This window comes from Sphaeramia orbicularis, chromosome 1 (genome assembly GCF_902148855.1).
Source record: "Sphaeramia orbicularis chromosome 1, fSphaOr1.1, whole genome shotgun sequence".
NCBI lineage: Eukaryota > Metazoa > Chordata > Actinopteri > Kurtiformes > Apogonidae > Sphaeramia > Sphaeramia orbicularis.
The window spans coordinates 12,991,681-13,012,567 of NC_043957.1; the positions used below are offsets into that span (position 1 = coordinate 12,991,681).

Genomic DNA, 20,887 nt, shown 5'->3' on the forward strand with positions numbered 1-20,887 from the left:
TCAGTTCGGACATACGAACACCAATTTGGCTCAAATTTGACTCAGACATCTATCTCCCAGGCCTACACCCATTTATCAGAAAAAATTCAAATTCGGCACCATAGCGCCCCCTACAATGTTACCTTTACGAAAATTACTTCACGTTAGACATGCGAACACCAATTTGGCTCAAATTTGAATCAGTTGTCAATCTCCCAGGCCTACACCCATTTATCAAAAGAAATATCCACTTCGCTCAGTAGCGCCCCCTACAAATTTACCTTCATGAAAATTGCATCAGTTCAGACATACGAACACCGATTTGGCTCAAATTTGACTCAGTGGTACATCTCACAGGCCTACACCCATTCAATGGAACAAATTGAATTTTTGCTCATAGCGCCCCCTACAGATTTATATATACATAATTTTTTTCAGTTCGGACATACGAACACTGATTTGTCTCAAATCAATTGTCAATGTCCCAGGCCTAAACCCATTCATTAGAAGACACAAAATTTGGGGCTACAGCGCCACCTGCCTAACGATGAGCATACTTCCACTGGACGTGCCCTTGGCGAGGGCCTTTAGATGCCACTTGCGGCTTTAGTTTTTATTATTATTATTATTATTTTTTTGTCTTATTAGGCCCGAGCCGAGTAAAGCCGGCGCAGGGTGTATTGAGTCTGCAGTGGGCGCATGGGGACGAAATCGCCAGTGACGCGGTCGCCTTTCGCCACTGTCGCCACTCTCACACATATTCACATTCACGGCACTGAGACCTTTCCGACGATGTACATGACATGTGCACAAATCGCATATTTACACCTGCTCAGAATGAATGGGAGTCAATGGGACACGCGCACTCGGGGTCAGTCACATGTGTGTAAGTGCACGACAGGTGACATCTGACCCCACAGACATGTGGGGGACCTCGAGAACATTCAAAAAAGGGCAAATACGTGGTTGCCATAGAAACGGCTATATTGTTCTTGCTCAGATTATTATTATTATTTTTTTTTTTTTGGTCTTATTTTTCTTTCTCCTGCGCTTTGAGCTCAATTTTGACCCTCTGAACATTTACGAAAACTCACCAAATTTTGCCTAAAATTCAGAAGTGTGAGAAATTGAATTTACATATAGGTTTCGTAGATGTCGGTAAAGAAATGTTGCGGCAGCGCCCCCTTGAAAAGTGGAAATGCATTGTGCCAATGGGAGCGCGTCCAACATAAAGTTTGTCGTAGAGCCACGAAAATCGGTACACAGATTCATCATGAGGAGACAAACAAAAAATATTATTATGGCCATGCCCCTAATCCAACCCTTAGTCGGCCATATTGGATTGAAATTTCCCAAATGCTGAGTCAGCGTTTTCGCTGACATCGTATTTTAACTATCTCCTACTAAGCCGTTTGGCCGAATGAGCTCAAAATCGGTGTACAGTATCTAGAGAAGGGGGGCATCAAAAGTTAGCTGAATTTTTTGGATAGGTGTCACCGTTTTTGTGTGACAATGTCGCAAACTTTGCAAAGTTTCTCCGTGAATTTACCATTACAAAAATTGCTTCAGCTAAGACATACGAACACCGATTTGGCTCAAATTTGACTCAGACGTCTATCTCCCAGGCCTACATCCATTCATTAAAAGAAATTTAAATTTCGCACTATAGCGCCCCCTACAAATGTACATTTACAAAAATGACATCAGTTCGGACGTACAAACACCGATGTGGCTCAAATTTGTCTCAGACATCTGTCTCAAAGGCGTACACCTATTTACCAAAAGAAACTGAAATTTTGCACTACAGCGCCCCTACAAAAATTTTTAATATTTTTTATTAAAATTGCTTCAGTTCGGACATACGAACACCAATTTGGCTCAAATTTGACTCAGACGTCTATATCCCAGGCCTACACCCATTTATCAGAAAAATTTTAAATTCGGCACCATAGCGCCCCCTACAATGTTACCTTTATGAAAATTACTTCACGTTAGACATGCGAACACCAATTTGGCTCAAATTTGAATCAGTTGTCAATCTCCCAGGCCTACACCCATTTATCAAAAGAAATATCCACTTCGCTCAGTAGCGCCCCCTACAAATTTACCTTCACGAAAATTGCATCAGTTCAGACATACGAACACCGATTTGGCTCAAATTTGACTCAGTGGTACATCTCACAGGCCTACACCCATTCAATGGAACAAATTGAATTTTTGCTCATAGCGCCCCCTACAGATTTATGTATACAAAATTTTGTTCAGTTCGGACATACGACCACTGATTTGTCTCAAATCAATTGTCAATGTCCCAGGCCTAAACCCATTCATTAGAAGACACAAAATTTGGGGCTACAGTGCCACCTGCTGAACGATGAGCATACTTCCACTGGACGTGCCCTTGGCGAGGGCCTTGAGATGCCGCTTGCAGCTTTAATTTTTTATTTTTTTTATATTTATTTTTCTTCTCCTGCTCTTTGAGCTCAATTTTGACCCCCTGAACATTTATGAAAACTCACCAAATTTTGCCAAAAATTCAGGAGTGCGAGAAATTGAATTTACATATAGGTTTCATAGATGTCGGTAAAGAAATGTTTCTGCAGCGCCCCCTTGAAAAGTGGAAATGCATTACGCCAATGGGAGCACGTCCAACATAAAGTTTGTCATAGAGCCACGAAAATCGGTACACAGATTCATCATGAGGAGACAAACAAAAAATATTATTATGGCCACGCCCCTAAACCCACCCTTAGTCGGCCATATTGGATTGAAATTTCCAAAATGCTGAGTCAGCCTTTTCGCTGCCGTTGTATTTTAACTATCTCCTACTAAGCCGTTTGGCCAAATGAGCTCAAAATCGGTGTACAGTATCTACACAAGTGGGGCATCAAAAGTTAGCCGAATTTTTGGAATCGGTGTCACCGTTTTTGTGCGACGAGGTTGCAAACTTTGCGAAGTTTTTTCGAAAATTTACCATCATAAAAATTGCTTCAGCTCAGACATACGAACAGCGATTTGGCTGAAATTTGACTCAGACGTCCATCTCCCAGGCCTACACCCATTCATTAAAAGAAATTGAAATTTCGCACTATAGCGCCCCCTACAAATGTACATTTATAAAAATGACATCAGTTCGGACATACGAACACTGATTTGGCTCAAATTTGACTCAGACATCTGTCTCAAAGGCCTACACCTATTTATCAAAAGAAACTGAATTTTTGCACTACAGCGCCCCCTACAACAATTTTTTCATATTTTTTATTAAAATTGCTTCAGTTTGTACATACGAACACCAATTTGGCTCAAATTTGACTCAGACATCTATATCCCAGGCCTACACCCATTTATCAGAAAAATTTTAAATTCGGCGCCATAGCGCCCCCTACACTGTTACCTTTACGAAAATTAGTTCACGTTAGACATGCGAACACCAATTTGTTTCAAATTTGAATCAGTTATCAATCTCCCAGGCCTACACCCATTTATCAAAAGAAATTGCCACTTCACTCAGTAGCGCCCCCTACAAATTTACCTTCACGAAAATTGCATCAGTTCAGACATACGAATACCGATTTGGCTCAAATTTGACTCAGTGGCACATCTCACAGGCCTACAGCCATTCAATGGAACAAATTGAATTTTGGCTCATAGCACCCCCTACAGATTTATTTATACAAAATTTTGTTCAGTTCGGACATACGAACACTGATTTGTCTCAAATCAATTGTCAATGTCCCAGGCCTACACCCATTCATCAGAAGACACAAAATTCGGGGCTAGAGCGCCACCTGCTGAACGATGAGCATACATCCACTGGACGTGCCCTTGGCGAGGGCCTTTAGAATCCGCTTGCGGCTTTAATTTTAATTTTAATTTATTTATTTTTTGTCTTATTTTTCTTTCTCCTGCGCTTTGAGCTCAATTTTGAACCCCTGAACATTTACGAAAACTCACCAAATTTTGCACAAAATTCAGAAGTGCGAGACATTTAATTTACATATAGGTTTCGTAGATGTCGGTAAAGAAATGTTGCAGCAGCGCCCCCTTGAAAAGTGGAAATGCATTACGCCAATGGGAGTACGTCCAACATAAAGTTTTTCATAGAGCCACGAAAATTGGTACACAGATTCATCATGAGGAGACAAACAAAAAATATTATTATGGCTACGCCCCTAAACCAACACTTAGTCGGCCATATTGGATTGAAATTTCCAAAATGCTGAGTCAACGTTTTCGCTGACATCGTATTTTAACTATCTCCTACTAAGCCGTTTGGCCAAATGAGCTCAAAATCGGTGTACAGTATCTAGAGAAGTGGGACATCAAAAGTTAGCCGAATTTTTTGAATCGGTGTCACCGTTTGTGCGACGACGTTGCAAACTTTGTGAAGTTTTTTCAAAAATTTACCATTACAAAAATTGCTTCAGCTCAGACATACAAACACCGATTTGGCTGAAATTTGACTCAGACATCCATCTCCCAGGCCTACACCCATTTACTAAAAGAAATTGAAATTTCGCACTATAGTGCCCCCTACAAATGTACATTTACAAAAATCACATCAGTTCGGACATACAAACACCGATTTGGCTCAAATTTGACTCAGACATCTGTCTCCCAGGCCTACACCTATTTGTCAAAAGAAACTGAAATTTCGCACTTACAGCGCCCCCTTCAAGTTTTTTTTTTTTTTTTTTTTTTTTTTTAAAATTGCTTCACTTCGGACATACGAACACCAATTTGGCTCAAATTTGACTCAGACGTCTATCTCTCAGGCCTACACCAATTTGTCAGAAAAATTTGAAATTTGGAGCTATAGTGCCCCCTACAATTTGACCTTCACGAAAATTGCTTCACTTCAGACATACGAACACCAATTTGGCTCAAATTTGAATCAGTTGTCAATCTCCCAGGCCTACACCCATTTATCAGAAGAAATTGCCATGTCGCTCAATAGCGCCCCCTACAATTTTACCTTCACGAAAATTGCATTAATTCAGACATACGAACATCGATTTGGCTCAAATTTGACTCAGTGGTACATCTCGCAGGCCTACACCCATTCAACGGAAGAAATTTAATTTTAGCTGCACAGCGCCCCATTCAGATTTACTTATACAAAAATTTCCTTATTTCGGACATAAGAGCAATGATTTCCCTCAAATTTAAATCAGTTGTCAATCTCCCATCCATCAGAAGAAACTTAATTTGGTGCTAGAGCGCCACCTGCAGAACGATGGGCATACTTCCACTCGACGTGCCCTTGGCGAGGGCCTTTAGATGCCGCTTGCGGCTTTAATTAGGCCCGAGCCGAGTAAAGCCGGCGCAGGGCCTATTGAGTCTGCAGTGGGTGCATGGGGACGAAATCGCCAGTGACGCGGTCGCCTTTTGCCACTATCGCCACTGTCACACACATTCACATTCACGGCACTGAGACCTTTCTGAAGATGTTCATGACGTGCACAAATTGCATATTTACACCTGCTCAGAATGAATGGGAGTCAATGGGCCACGCCCAGTCGGGGTCAGTCACGTGTGTCTAAGTGTACGACACGTGACATCTGACCCCACAGACATGTGGGGGACCTCAACAGCTTTCATATAAGGCCAAATACGTGGTTGCCATAAAAACGGCTATATTGTTCTTGCTCAGATTGTTATTATTTTTTATTTTATTTGTTTATTTTTGTCTTATTTTTCCTTCTCCTGCGCTTTGAGCTCAATTTTGACCCTCTGAACATTTACGAAAACTCACCAAATTTTGCACAAAATTCAGAAGTGCGAGAAATTGAATTTACATATAGGTTTCGTAGATGTCGGTAAAGAAATGTTGCGGCAGCGCCACCTTGAAAAGTGGAAATGCATTGCGCCAAAGGGAGCGCGTCCAACATAAAGTTTGTCGTAGAGCCATGAAAATCGGTACACAGATTCATCATGAGGAGACAAACAAAAAATATTATTATGGCCACGCCCCTAAACCAGCCCTTAGTCGGCCATATTTGATTGAAATTTCCAAAAGGCTGAGTCAGCGTTTTCGCTGACGTTGTATTTTAACTATCTTCTACTAAGCCGTTTGGACAAATGAGGTCAAAATCTGTGTACAGTATCTAGAGAAGTAGGGAATCAAAAGTTAGCCAAATTTTTTGAATCGGTGTCATCGTTTTTGTGCGACGAGGTTGCAAACTTTGTGAAGTTTTTTCGAAAATTTGCCATCACAAAAATTGCTATAGCTTAGACATACAAACACCGTTTTGGCTGAAATTTGACTCAGACGTCTATCTCCCAGGCCTACACCCATTTATTTAAAGAAATTGAAATTTCACACTATAGCGCCCCCTACAAATGTACATTTTCAAAAATGACATCAGTTCGGACATACGAACACCAGTTTGGCTCAAATTTGACTCACACATCTGTCTCCAAGGCCTTCACCTATTTGTCAAAAGAAACTGAAATTTTGCACTACAGCGCCCCCTACAAAAATTTTTAATATTTTTTATTAAAATTGCTTCAGTTCGGACATACGGACACCGATTTGGCTCAAATTTGACTCAGATGTCTATCTCCCAGGCCTACACCCATTTATCAGAAAAAATTTGAAATTTGGTGCCATAGCGCCCCCTACAATTTTACCTTTACGAAATTACTTCACGTTAGACATACGAACACCAATTTGGCTCAAATTTGAATCAGTTGTCAATCTCCCAGGCTTTCACCCATTTATCAAAAGAAATTGCCACTTCGTTCAGTAGCGCCCCCTACAAATTTACCTTCACGAAAATTGCATCAATTCGGACATACAAACACCGATTTGGCTCAAATTTGACTCAGTGGTACATCTCGCAGGCCTACACCCATTCAATGGAAGAAATTTAATTTTAGCTGCATAGCGCCCCCTACAGATTTACTTATACAAAAATGTCTTTAGTTCAGACATACAAACAAAGATTTGTCTCAAATTTGAATCAGTTGTCAATCTCCCAGGCTACACCCATTCATCAGAAGACATTGAAATTTGGTGGTAGAGCGCCAACTGCTGAACGATGGACATACTTCTACTGGACGTGCCCGTGGCGAGGGCCTTTAGATGCTGCTTGCGGCTTTAATTATTTTTCTTTATGTATTTTTTTTAAATTTATTTATTTGTCTTCTCCTGCTCTTTGAGCTCAAATTTGACCCCCTGAACATTTATGAAAACTCACCAAATTTTGCCCAAAATTCAGAAGTGCGAGAAATTGAATTTACATATAGGTTTTTTAGATGTCGGTAAAGAAATGTTGCTGCAGCGCCCCCTTGAAAAGTGGAAATGCATTACGCCAATGGGAGCGCGTCCAACATAAAGTTTGTCGTAGAGCCACGAAAATTGGTACACAGATTCATCATGAGGAGACAAATAAAAAATATTATTATGGCCACGCCCCAAAACGAACCCTTAGTCGGCCATATTGGATTGAAATTTCCAAAATGCTGAGTCATCGTTTTCGCTGACGTCGTATTTTAACCATCTCCTCCTTGGGCAATTGGCCGAATGAGCTCAAAATTGGTGTACAGTATCTAGAGAAGTGGGGCATCAAAAGTTAGCTGAATTTTGGTGTCACCATTTTTGTGCGACGGGGTTGCAAACTTTGCGAAGTTTTTTTGAAAATTTACCATCACAAAAATTGCTTCAGCTCAGACATACGAACACCGATTTGGCTTAAATTTCAGTCAGACGTCTATCTCCCAGGCCTACACCCATTTATTAAAAGAAATTGAAATTTCGCACCATAGCGCCCTCTACAAATGTACATTTTCAAAAATGACATCAGTTCGGACATACAAACACTGATTTGGCTCAAAGTAGACTCAGACATCTGTCTCCCAGGCCTACACCTATTTGTCAAAAGAAACTGAAATTTTTCACTACAGCGCCCCCTACAAATTTTTAAAATATTTGTAAATTAAAATTTGTTCAGTTCCGACATACGAACACCGATTTGGCTCAAATTTGAGTCAGACGTCTATCGCCCAGACCTACACCCATTTATCAGAAAAATTTGAAATTTGGTGCTATAGCGCCCCCTACAACTTTACCTTTACGATAATTGCTTCAGTTTGGACACACGAACACCAATTTGGCTCAAATTTGAATCAGTTGTCAATCTCCCAGGCCTAGACCCATTTATCAAAAGAAAATGACATTTCGCTCAGTAGCGCCCTCTACAAATTTACCTTCACGAAAATTGCATTAATTTGGACATACGAACACCAATTTGGCTCCAATTTGACTCAGTGGTACATGTCGCAGGCCTACACCCATTCAAAGGAAGAAATTTAATTTTAGCTGCATAGCGCCCCCTACAGATTTACTTATACAAAAATTTCTTTAGTTTGGACATTAAAACAAAGATCTGCCTCAAATTTGAATCAGTTGTCAATCTCCCAGGCCTACACCCATTCATCAGAAGACATTGAAATTTGGTGCTAGAGCGCCACCTGCTGAATGATGGACATACTTTTACTGGACGTGCCCGTGGCGAGGGCCTTTAGAGTTGTCAATCTCCCAGGCCTACACCTATTTATCAAAAGAAAATGCCATTTTGCTCAGTAGCACTCCCTACAAATTTACCTTCACAAAAGTTGCATCAGTTCGGACATACAAACTCCAATTCGGCTCAAATTTGACTCAGTGGTACATCTTTAAGGCTTACACTCATTCAATGGAAGAAAATGAATTTTGGCTCCATAGTGCCCACTAGAGATTTAAATATACAAAAATTTGTTCAGTTCGGACATACGAACACTGATTTGCCTCAAATTTGAGTCAATTGTCAATCTCCCAGGTCTACAGCCATTCATCAGAAGACATAAAATTTGGTGCTCGAGCACCACCTGCTGAATTATGGACATACTTTTACTGGACGTTCCCGTGGCGAGGGCCTTTAGATACCGCTTGCGGCTTTAATTCTAATTGTTCCTGAACGCCTCATGTATTGTTTTCATGTGCCTGCCTTGAACGTGAACAGAACTCAGTTCCGCAGTGAGGGCACAGCGCTGATGTGAGGGACTCAAACAAATGTTGGCTTGAAAATACAAACTTTTGCTGCAGTTCTACTCTTGTCCTCTTCTGTGCCTAAACCAGCTGACACACAAGGACAAACGATGAGACAGATAAACCCAATGGAAAAGGGACATTTTTCTCCTAATGGAATGGAGAGATCACCAACGGAAATTGCTAGCTAACTGAAAATGTACATTGAACTTGATGGATTATTTGGCCAAACTGGATGGGATTCATAGGACCAGACGATTTATTTTGGAATAAAGTTGTGTGGGTGACCGCAGCAGGGGGTAGACAACCATCCAGAGTAAGTGAAAACGCTTCAGTAGGCTTAGCTTTGGCTTTTCGTGACTAAATACTTTGAATGCTGTCGTACTTTGGTCCTCCACATCCAAATTATTTAGCTCAAAAGACGTTTTGGAACGCTGTACAACAGTAGAAAAGGGAGGTGGAGAAGTTGTGTTTATTCTATCCTTAAATTCTTCACACAGAACACAGTTGTGTTGTGTGTATATGATTAGTTCTTGAACTGAATCCTCACCCTCTCATGCTAACATCTATCTGTGTGTTTGGTCACTGATGTGAGGGCTTTTGTTCGCACACTTTCAAACATATCACACAGTTGTAGCCTATTTGGAGAAAACAGTGGTTTACTTAATACTTACCGCTGTGTCGTTGGCATTTTTCCTCTTAATTCTTTTTTTGTCTTTTTTCAAACTCTGAAGGGTAGGAGCGCTTCATCATTGATGTTCTTTTTAAATGCTTGTGCCGCTGTGCTCAGTGTGGACAGACCGTTTGTCCCTCCACTGACAGCAAGTGGGGGGTGTGATGGGGGGTGCGCGAGGGTGGATGTCACTTCTACATGACCCTCATAGCGTTTGTCATTGCATAGGGGGAATCCCTCTAGTCTTGGGGGGCCCCAGTCACAAAACAGTACAGGTGAGTGTTAGCGCTGCCTCACTGTGGTGGTTTGTTTAAAATGGATGGTTTTTAATAAGTTGTACAAATAAATGACCATGTGGCCATCGGGGGCCCTCTTCACCGAGGGGGCCCTAGGCAGCTGCTTACCTTGCCTACGTCATCCTGATGGCTCTGGCCATAATGGATGAATGTTGAGATCCAATTTTTTGCATGGATTCTTATGGACAAGATGCAACAATATACTGGAAAAAGACTACATTTCAATGAAAAGTGTTGCTGTGAGACAATGAATAAAATGGGTCGATTTCAGTTTTTCACAAAAATACTCTTTATTTGAGCACCCAAATTACCATTTGGCCAGTTAACGAAAATTCTGAAATTTTTACCATGTCTTTATATATGTTTCAAGATGTGCACAAAATTTTAGCTTTGGGATAGAACTGGTTCTATTTTTTTTTTTTTTTTTTTTTTTTTTTTACTGCATGACTATATTTTCTTCAAATTGTATACAAACATAGGTGTAAATGGCATTTTTAACAGTATAATGGCATTGATTATTGCACAAGTTATAATAATACTTGAGATATTTGAACTAGGGTGTGGAACTGCATGATGGTTCAGATAGAATAATTATAGATTTCCCAGAACTGGCTCAGGTTGATGCCTGTAGTAGAGACTTCTCGGAAATTGGATGGAGCTGGCCAGTTGACCCACTTTCACCAGGGTCAATGACATAAATGTAGCTAAGATTTCCCAGAATTTTTATGATGCTGGCCAGCCTAATTTTGGGAATTCTATTCATAATCCTGACCAAACTTATTCATCATGGAAGAAAAATGTGTTGTTGGACTCATCTTAAAGGATGAATGTCACAGAAAGTCATTGTCAAGACAAACAGGCTTTCTGAAAATTGGTGATTCTGACATTAAAATTTTGGATGTGTTCATTTATCTGGTAGGTGAACAAGTGTGAATTTTTTCAGAATTTTCTGAGGGGGTCATGTGGGGACCATTGGTTGAAATGCCATGGAATGACCCTACTTTATATACACTATATTCACGTCACTGGTAGTGAAAAAACTGACGCCCGTGACAAACTTACATTTAAAAGCTTTAGTCAGTACTGAGCACCATTTGCAGTGTAAGAGTAATAAATTATGCCAGATTGTGCAGATAAACAGCCACACATTAAATACATGATATTTCCAATTTCCACACAGCACAGTGAAGGCAAGTCAGTTTGTGGTTAACTTCCTGGTCCAGTCACAACAGCGGGGAAATGAACGGATAGTAAAACTCAGCGCTTCAACAGTCAGAAAACGGAGTAAATCTAATGAAGGATACTTTTAAGTTCCAGAGAACGGTGGATGACTCCAATGATCATTGCTGTGTGCCATTGCACCGGATCGAGTCACTATATTACAGACTCCCTAGGGAGTAGTCATTCTGTGCAGTAGTTCATGTTTGTTGAATATTACTTAACATGTGTACAAGTGTTGTTACATGTCCAGAGGACACATGCACTTGTTGAGTGAGTGAGTGATTGAATAAAAAATCTCCTGTAAAGTTGCTTGGGATTTTATTGAATTAGCAATTTTGAATCACTAAAATTCAAGTACCCTATTTTAAGGAACGGGGTGATACTTTGAGTCAAGCACTGAGTTTTACTATCCGTTCATTTCCCCACTGTTGTGATTGGAGCAGGAAGTTAACCACAAACTGACTTACCTTCACTGTGCTATGCGGAAATCGGAAATATCATGTATTTAATGTGTGGCTGTTTGTCTGCACAATCTGGCATAATTTATTACTCTTATACTGCGAGTGGTGCGCAGTACTGTCTAAAACAACTTTTTAAATGTAAAATGTCACTCAGTTTTTGCACTACCAGTGACATGGATATAGTGTATATAAAGTGTTGAGTCTGAATTGTTTTAGTTCCTACGTTCCCTGAAGGCAACATGAGCGGGGAAGGTCCCTAAGCTTTTTGTTGTGCTGTCACTCATGATTCCATGGCCCTCTCAGTTGAGGCCATGCCCTCCACACCACATCAGGGCTAAAAGTTGTACAAGTGGAAAAAAAAGAGATCTGAAAGTGAAAAAAAGAGATCTGAAACTGAAAAAAGATTGTAAACCATAAAAAATAAGATCTGAATCTGTAAAGATAAAACATGCAACTGAAAAAAATAAAACCTCAAATATTAAAATATATATGAAAGTGAAAAATGAAAATATATAATTTATTCAAAAGAGTTACTGAAATGAGTCAAAATTAAATTTAACCTGAAAAAACTTTTCATACACTTATTTTTAATTTGAATACATTGTTGTATTTTTCAAAATTTACGATCAAAACTTAAATTTTCAGTTTCAAATTTTATCTTTTCATACAAAATTTATGGCCCTAGATTGGCTCCATAAATATCTAACTTTGTAACATCTCTTGAAATCAAACATGGTTGGTGATTGAAAATTAATTAATTGTACAATCTACTAATATTGGTGAAGATAATACTCTAACCCTAACACATAAATTGCGTTAAAAAAAAAATCACAGAATTATTGAAAAATCAACACAAAGATTTTAATCGTTTCAATTTCATCTTTGTAACTTTGGACACAGATGTCCAATTTAAGCATGAAGTTCATCAAAACAAACTGTTAGCTGGTTAGGCAGAAGTAACAAATCTCAGGCCTTCATGTTAGTCCTACTGTATGTCAAAACTATTAAGTCCATTCAAATTAGACATCAGCAGAGATTGCTATGATTTCTTATACACAAAAAACAAATAATTAACATGAAAAATACCTTCAACATTCAAGTCCTGTCAAATTTCAAAAAATCTTCAACGGTTTTTCACTCCACAGAAACTTTTTGGCTTAGTCCTCCTTTATTTTCAGCTTGTCACTTAGACTGTCTGTTGTGCTTGCATCAAAAAGATACCAGGTCATACAGAAGTACTTCAGGGTATGTTCCCAAAGCTCTACACAATTAAACATTCATTCCTGTGTGTAGAATTAATGTCACTTTTCCATCCTTTGTTATATTGCAGAAGTATTCCTTACTTCAGGACTGCTTGAGAACATGTAGCTTGTGTATAAGATGCCACACTATTGCATCAATATAACATTTTCACCATTGAAAAGCTGTTTCATTGAGAAAACATTGCCACCACATTACTGAGAAATGATTCAAATTAGTAATGTAACTTGTAGGGATGTTACTCTCCAATGCTGGTTTTTGGTCGTAGCTGCATTAGTTACAATATTTTTTGTCAGGTTAGATATTTTCTTGCATGAAAATGAACTTGATATTTGTGACAGATCTAATCCGGATCTTTTTCCACTGGTTATATTTAAGGAACAGGCAACCACTTTTGATTGGCTGAAAAAAGAGGCAGTCAGGATCGTGAAGGAGGATAGAAGGAGGAGCCACAACAAGAAGTCTTATCCGATCAAGAGAAGCCTCTCACCTGGGTCACCTGAGTCAGAGAGTGAGTTTTTACGACGGAGCAAAAGGCTCAGAGATTCCCAACAAATCAACTTCAGAGAGGTTGATGCGTCCGAAGATGAAGAAAGTGATGCTGGTGATGCTGATGACAGTGAAACAGCAGAGCCAGGCTCTCAGGGTGGACTCTCTGGTATGGAGTTCCTGTTGGGAGACCTTTTCTGCTCTGCCCCCAAGAGCAAACAAAGCTCTGTAGAGGAGTCTGTGGACATGGAAATGTCTTTTTTCAGGGCTGAGAAGGGGGCTTCACTTGGAGTGGAGCCCCTGCAGTGGTGGATGACCAAAGCATCACAGTTCCCACTGTTAGCCACAGTGGCGCGAGCCTACCTAGCTGCCCCAGCAGTGGCAGGTAATGCTGTCCATGACTTTTTGCTGGAGGGAACAGGAGCCTTGTACAGGAAAAGGGCCAACATTCCACCAGAAAATTTAGATGCAATTCTGTTTTTGCACCACAACCACATGACCAGCATAGAGAGTGGACAAACAGTAGTAAGGTTTGATGATAAAAGGATTGAGAAGTTTCCATTACCATAGACATTCTTTGACCCATACCTAAATTTAAATCTAAACCTCTTTTAAACTGTAAACAAACCTAAATCAACATGATGAGGAAGAGCACAAAGTCAAAATATCCAAGTACACAGACACCCTACATTAGGAGTCCATTTAGATTTCTGGTTTCACTGGCCCAGTGAATGGGGTTTTGATTTATACAAGTCGAGCCAAGTGAACTAACATTTGTCATTATAAGGAGCTCTACCCAATTTACTTCTGAGCCAACGCTGGCAACATGACTGTTATCAAACTCACAGCAAATGTTGTAACTTGAGATAAAATGGCTATATAGACCAAGGACTGTAATGTTTTTATGTACTGACAAATTAAATTTTCCTATACTGAATAAATAAAAATATTCTTCTCTAGGCCACAATGAATTCATTTTCCCCTTCTTTGTTGGTACTTTAGATAGCCAGTTTTACACACATTACTGCCTCTTCAACCTTGAATGTGTTTCCTTGCACGAAAAGTAAAATTTGCAGTGCATTGTGGATGATATACAACAAAGTACCCAGTTAACATCACTGTCAACTCACTTCTCCAGCCCAAGATGGCAGTGATAACAATAATTGCTAGTGTCGACGAGATGCCAGTGTCGTGAATTAGTTGTGAAGAACACTCAAACTGCACTATTAAGATGACATTGTTTTGAATTTGAAGCTGATGAAAGCTCACCTAAAAAAAGTACAACCCCAATTCCAAAGAGTTTGGATGAGCTCATAAAGTAGATCATATAGATCATTTTTTCCTCAATGCATACTTATAACAAATACAGCATATATTGTTTATATAACAAGGGTGTGTTAAAAACATGGAAAATGTTCTTCATGATCGTATCTTGTAAAACTTTCATGGTGGCTTTGCATTAACATTTCTAATCCATAAAGAGAGAAGAAAAGTCCAAAAACTGAATGACATAAATTTAAGGAATCTACATCACAAATGTAGTGATCAACGGGAAAGAACCTGGAGAGATCACAACTTCATATTGCACGAAAAATGTAGTGAAAAATAGTGCCTGGACTGTTAATCTACTCTGAAACCTGGAATGAACTAGCTTGAAACATTCCTTATTTTAAAAATCAGATCAATGCAGATAAGGTTTACAGAAAATGTAATCGCCTCTGTAAATAGTACAATGACAATATCACGTTTAAAGATCTGCTGTGACACGTATGTATTTGTAAACTAGTTAAAGTATTCTTTGTATGTGTTAAAGTATGTTTGTGTGCAGGGGAAAAGAAATCCAATGACATACAAAAACTGTCATCGCAGTTGTCATTGTAAATACTCCCCATAGTCGGGCCTTTACCACTTGAAAGATAAAAATTGTACACCAAAATGTATATATAAATATTTCTCAAAAGCTTTTTAAATAGTTTAGAGCCACAAGATTCTTCATTGTGGGTGTCATGTGTCTAATTTGTGTGAACAGATGGTTTCCAGACTAAAAGATTTGGAGCATGAAGTTTCTAGATCTCACACTCAAATTATCTTTGCATGTCTGGTTTTGATTGTGGAATGAACAAAGAGTAAAGAAAGGAAAGGAGAAAACAGCAAAGAAACAAATGTAGACAAAGAAGATGCAGAACAAGGAGTGAAAATGTAGAATGCAGACCAATTAACTAACACAAACTCCATCATCATTACACATCCTTAACCCCTCCACCTACCCGACCCCTACCTCCACCCCTTAATCTTTACTCCAAATCCCTATCCCCATACACTTATCTTAAGCCCTCAGCCCCTCAGCATCACCTCCTTAACTCCCCTAAACCTCTCACTCTTTGTACAGTAAACTCAATAAATCCATCAAGCCAATACCATTTACCATTTGCTCATTTTTCTTTCTTACACAGTTCAAACTGTCAATATACACTGTAAATGTTGTAAATAAAAACATGTTCAAAGTCATTTCACTGGTATTTCTATGTATAATTTTACGTCACCATTTCTTCAGGACTGTCTAATGTCTTCATCTGTATATTACATAACACTGTATCATGTCACCTCACAATGGCTAAAACAAACTGTATTAATTATAAAATGTAGTGAGTGTGATTTCAGTGTTTACACTGCCTGTACTATTATCAGACAGTATAATATTCAACAAATATGGTGGATTTAGAAATCAAAATAAAAATTATGTCACTTCTGCAGAAAAAGACAGAAATGTCCAGAAGTACCCTGTCTCCCAATGTGAAGAGTCAAATATTTACTCCTGAGCCTGACCACTTTCGAGGGCATGGTGACAAATTAATTCACTTGAGTTCCATAGATGGACAGATCCAACTGCAATACCCTCACCAGATGAAAGTAATAAGCAGTGTCCACAGTTCTTCAGAATTCTTCTTCAGAAGAACTGCTCAAAAATCTTAAACTAGCAAAAAATGTATAGCAGACAATTTTAGCGAAAATGAGATAAAAAAAAAAAGTTTAATACTGTAATTCAAGTCAACATGTACTGAGGTTGATTTTAGCTGCATTTAACTTATTTCTCTGTGAATATGAACATTTCCTGACAGGGAGGGGCCAGTAAAATGTGTGTGTCCCTGGTCTTCCTCATCTACAGCTGCCACTGGTAAAATGAGGAAGAAACAGCCACATGTTCACCAAAATTCTTCATTTCTTAAAAAACAAAAACTGTGATCCTATGATTCCACTGATGGGTAAAAGGGCTTCAGACCTGCTCTCACCATGGACAGACTGCCAGTCACTGCACAGAGATGTGACCCACCTCTCAGCCCGTCATAGAGCTCAGTGTACTGAGGACAGACCCTGCTGAAGCTGTTCCTTCCTGCAGACCACCACCAGAGGGCGGTGGTGATTCTGGGAAACACCATGCTGCCAGAATGGTAAGTGTTAACGTAACCATTAAATGTTTTCCTGGTTCTGGATCCAAACAAATCCAAGATGTGCAACCTATAATGCAAATTGCTGAGTAGGTGCCTTGTCTTTACTATCACAAACTGCTTTTCTGATTTGCAGGAGCAGATGTAAAAGGGTTTGAACTCAGTCAAACTGTGAACTCTGTAAGATTTTACTGTTTTGGTTCCTCACTGGTTTTGTAGCATTTTCCTCTGTGGAGCTCCACCTACAGTTTCAAAGCCCATGCTTAACCCTCCCCCATTGACCATAATATGCTTTTGTTTTTAATGAAGCCTGCGACAAGAAGGCAAAAAATGGTGATCAAAGACGCTACAACAGGAGAGTGGAGTGGGGCACTTTAGCCGGACATTGAAGTTTTGGACATTTGTTTTCACTTCACGGAGGAGGTGTGGTGGGGGAACGTAGACAGGAACCACCTGGCCATCCAGGTGTACGAGTCACATTGACACACCAGTTGTGGGTGCAGAGACAGGCGGTCTGGGGCTCCGTCTGCAGCCGCTAGCACAGTGCTGCGAACATTAGCTGCACAGCTTAAGAGCTAGCAGGCTAACAAACATCAGCAGCTCCCACCTGTCACCACGTCCCAACAATCAGCACCCGCTCATCCCGTGGCTAACATTTATATCAATAATCATCTAGATCAGGGCGAATCAATAGGCGGCCCAGAACTGGCCCATCAGTCAAATTGAACCAGCCCGCAGCCCCTCTATCCACAAATAGTAAATAAATTGTTTAACAGCCGTTGAACCAGGGGCCTGTTTAATGAAACTAGGATTCCGTCATCCAGGATAACCGAGTAAGCCGCATTCAACGAATCCAAAACGAGGGTGTCCAGGCTTAATCGGTTTCACAAAGCCCAAGCCAGGATGAACGGACATGGATTCATCAAGCCAGGTGTAACTCATCCTGGATAAGCACACGCACCTGGCTTCCTCAATAGACAGTGGTGGCACCAAGGGGGGGCAAATGCCCCCCCCAGTCACAACCTTTGTCCCCCCAGTTGCCCCCCCCACCCAGATTTGGGCAAATCTTTGGGAAAATTCGGGCAACGAAGAAATATGAAAAATATGTCAATGAAAGCGTACATAACACATTTTGATACACTTATAATACAACCAGGCAGACAGTCTGGCATACACATGGAAAAGCGAAAATAGTGGAAGGCCTGACCTTGTTGAATATAAAGCTACAGTTTTGAACTCATTTAAATGCCACTGGTACTTCCATGATACCAAATTTTTTTTTTAAATTCTCTTTTATATGTATAATTGTATCACATCCATTTTTCTGTTTGAAAATGGGATGATAAATTATACTTGTATCTTTTGTGATATTGGAAACCTATTTCCTTTTAAATACACCGCATATTATTACTGCATTCTCTTCAAGAAGAGACTGAAGAGCAGGTCTAACATGCAGAGGTTGTTTCTTATGAATAATATAGTTATAGGTTCATAATGATATGTGTGTCAGTTCTGGAATGGATTAATACCTCCGCTTGTTTTGCATTCATCTTTCTTCTACATAAGAAATGTAAAACAAAGAATTGGCACGAGACTATTTTTTTATGTTTTGAACCCACCTATTAATTACTAATAGTTTTGTTAACTGTTCAGGTCTGTTTTATCACTCAATTTAAATTTCTGCTAGAAGATTATAGCGGTCGGTATGAAAATGTACCTAAGCCTACAGATATTGTCAGTGATTATATGCATGTGCATGTAGTGGCAGCCATTAACTCTTTCGGTGCCAGACAGTTAAGGGGCTAATCAGCCTTAAAAGTGCCACAGAATTTGGCCGTTTTTCAGTATTTCACGTCGTTTTTATAATCGAAGTCTGAATCGTCATCAGAACTCATTTTCTAGCAGATGGGACTGTTTTGACAGATCGCTGTGTTTACGATATTACTACAAAATGGCCATCTAATTTGCATATGATTTCATTCATAAATTCATTCATAAAATTTCCCAAGCAGAAAACGAAACGCGAGCTCTTCCTTGGTCAAAAACTGCTCGGTAACATCCGACCAATTGCTACTTAGATTCAAAACGCACCGGACGCTGCCGATTCATTATTGATCGTAATTTGCAAGAAGATTTGAAAGAACGTCATCGAAATGTGAGAAAGAAATGGGGGTGGATGGTTTGTTTGTACACAAATATGGCGTGTTCTCCAAAGCCGATCTGATCGGCCCGTGGCACTTTAAAGGTTGTATTCGTAAGCCGATTTAATTGGCCCATGGCATTGAAAGAGTTAATACATATGTTTTGTTTGATTAGTTGGTTAGGCTATTAGTTTTATTTTGTTTTCAACATTTATTAACTTGCATACATTGGCATTGCTGTTTGTTTGCTGCATGTTTTTCTGATATGTTTAGAGAAATATGTGAAAGTATTGTACTTATTAAATAATCATAACAGAGAGTCTGAGTGGTTCGTGCTGTAGTTTTTAACAAATACCTTGAATACATTAAGTATTACCTGATTTTACCTAAAATTGCCCTCTATATAAAGTGTAACGGATAGGATATACATTATATATATATACAGGGTGGGGAAGCAAAATTTACAATGAACATTTAGTTGTTTTTTCTCAGCAGGCACTATGTCAATTGTTTTGAAACCAAACATATATTGATGTCATAATCATACCTAACACTATTATCCATACCTTTTCAGAAACTTTTGCCCATATGAGTAATCAGGAAAGCAAACGTCAAAGAGTGTGTGATTTGCTGAATGCACTCGTCACACCAAAGGAGATTTCAAAAATAGTTGGAGTGTCCATAAAGACTGTTTATAATGTAAAGAAGAGAATGATTATGAGCAAAACTATTACGAGAAAGACTGGAAGATACTATTAAAGAAGAATGGGAGAAGTTGTCACCCGAATATTTGAGGATCACTTGCGCAAGTTTCAGGAAGTGTGTGAAGGCAGTTATTGAGAAAGAAGTAGGACACATAGAATAAAAACATTTTCTATGATGTAAATTTTCTTGTGGCAAAAAAATTCTCATGACTTTCAATAAACTATTTGGTCATACACTGTCTTTCAATCCCTGCCTCAAAATATTGTAAATTTTGCTTCCCCACCCTGTGTATGTATATATATATATATATATATATATATATATATATATATATATTAGGGATGTCCGATATTGGCTTTTTAGCCAAAAACCGATATGCCGATATTGTCCAACGCTTAATTTCCTATTCCGATATCGCTGCCAATATATGTGGGATATAAAACTAATTTTAGGTAACATCACATATCTCCTGTCATGGAATTAACACATCATGCCTAATTTTATTGTGATGCCCCATTGGATGCATTCTCAAATGCAACAAGGCTTTTAAATGTAAACACTGTCTGTGCAAAGAATACATACTTCAACTTAACTCTTTCCCTGCCAGAGCATTTTCCAGTGAGTTGGTAGCCAGCGTCAGCCTTTTTGGTCATTTTCACTAATCTTTGGAGGCTGACTGAAAATGTTGTGTTAGGCGTATGTGAACACTGAATACATCAAAAGAAAGAACAGAACTTCAACTTTTAAACACAAGAAATGATTTTCTTCTATCTTCATTCGTTGGTGAGATATGAACATTTGAATATTGGTCATTTTCAGGAAAAACTGCATTTTTTTTCCAAAGATATTAATTTTCAAGATAAAATTGATTTCCTATTTAAATTTTTGACTCTTTCTCATTTACCAACAGTAACACTGTATTCCAAATCGCAAAATAAAATAATAATAACAACAATTATAATAACAAACAGTTCTAAGATATCCCATCATTCCACAAAATATTAGCGGAATCTACACCAAACTTTAGACCAAACATCTTCTAAAGCACCAGGTTCCTTCTAAACTTATCACATTTACATACATCAGTTATAAGTCTTCCACATAGTAGTTTAGTTTTTTTTTTTATATAAACACTTCAATATTCCTCATTTTCAAGAAAAAAAGAAACAAATGCACTAAATA

The 20,887-nt window shown here is 39.0% G+C and overlaps 1 protein-coding gene across 2 annotated transcripts in view; it reads left to right on the forward strand.

The window, feature by feature from the left end:
- LOC115427271 (uncharacterized) overlaps nucleotides 1-15,921 on the forward strand; it is a 54,272-nt gene extending 38,351 nt beyond the window's left edge. The window contains exon 7 of one of the 2 annotated variants that reach the window (XM_030145884.1): nucleotides 12,366-12,481. Coding sequence is in view for 1 of the 2 variants with exons in the window: in XM_030145809.1 (XP_030001669.1) it covers nucleotides 13,303-13,983 (681 nt within the window). In the remaining variant the exon portion in view is untranslated. Of the gene's footprint in view, nucleotides 1-12,365; nucleotides 12,482-13,302 lie in introns of those variants that run through there. The other variant, XM_030145809.1, reaches the window with a different exon arrangement.
- The last annotated feature ends 4,966 nt before the right edge of the window (nucleotides 15,922-20,887 follow it).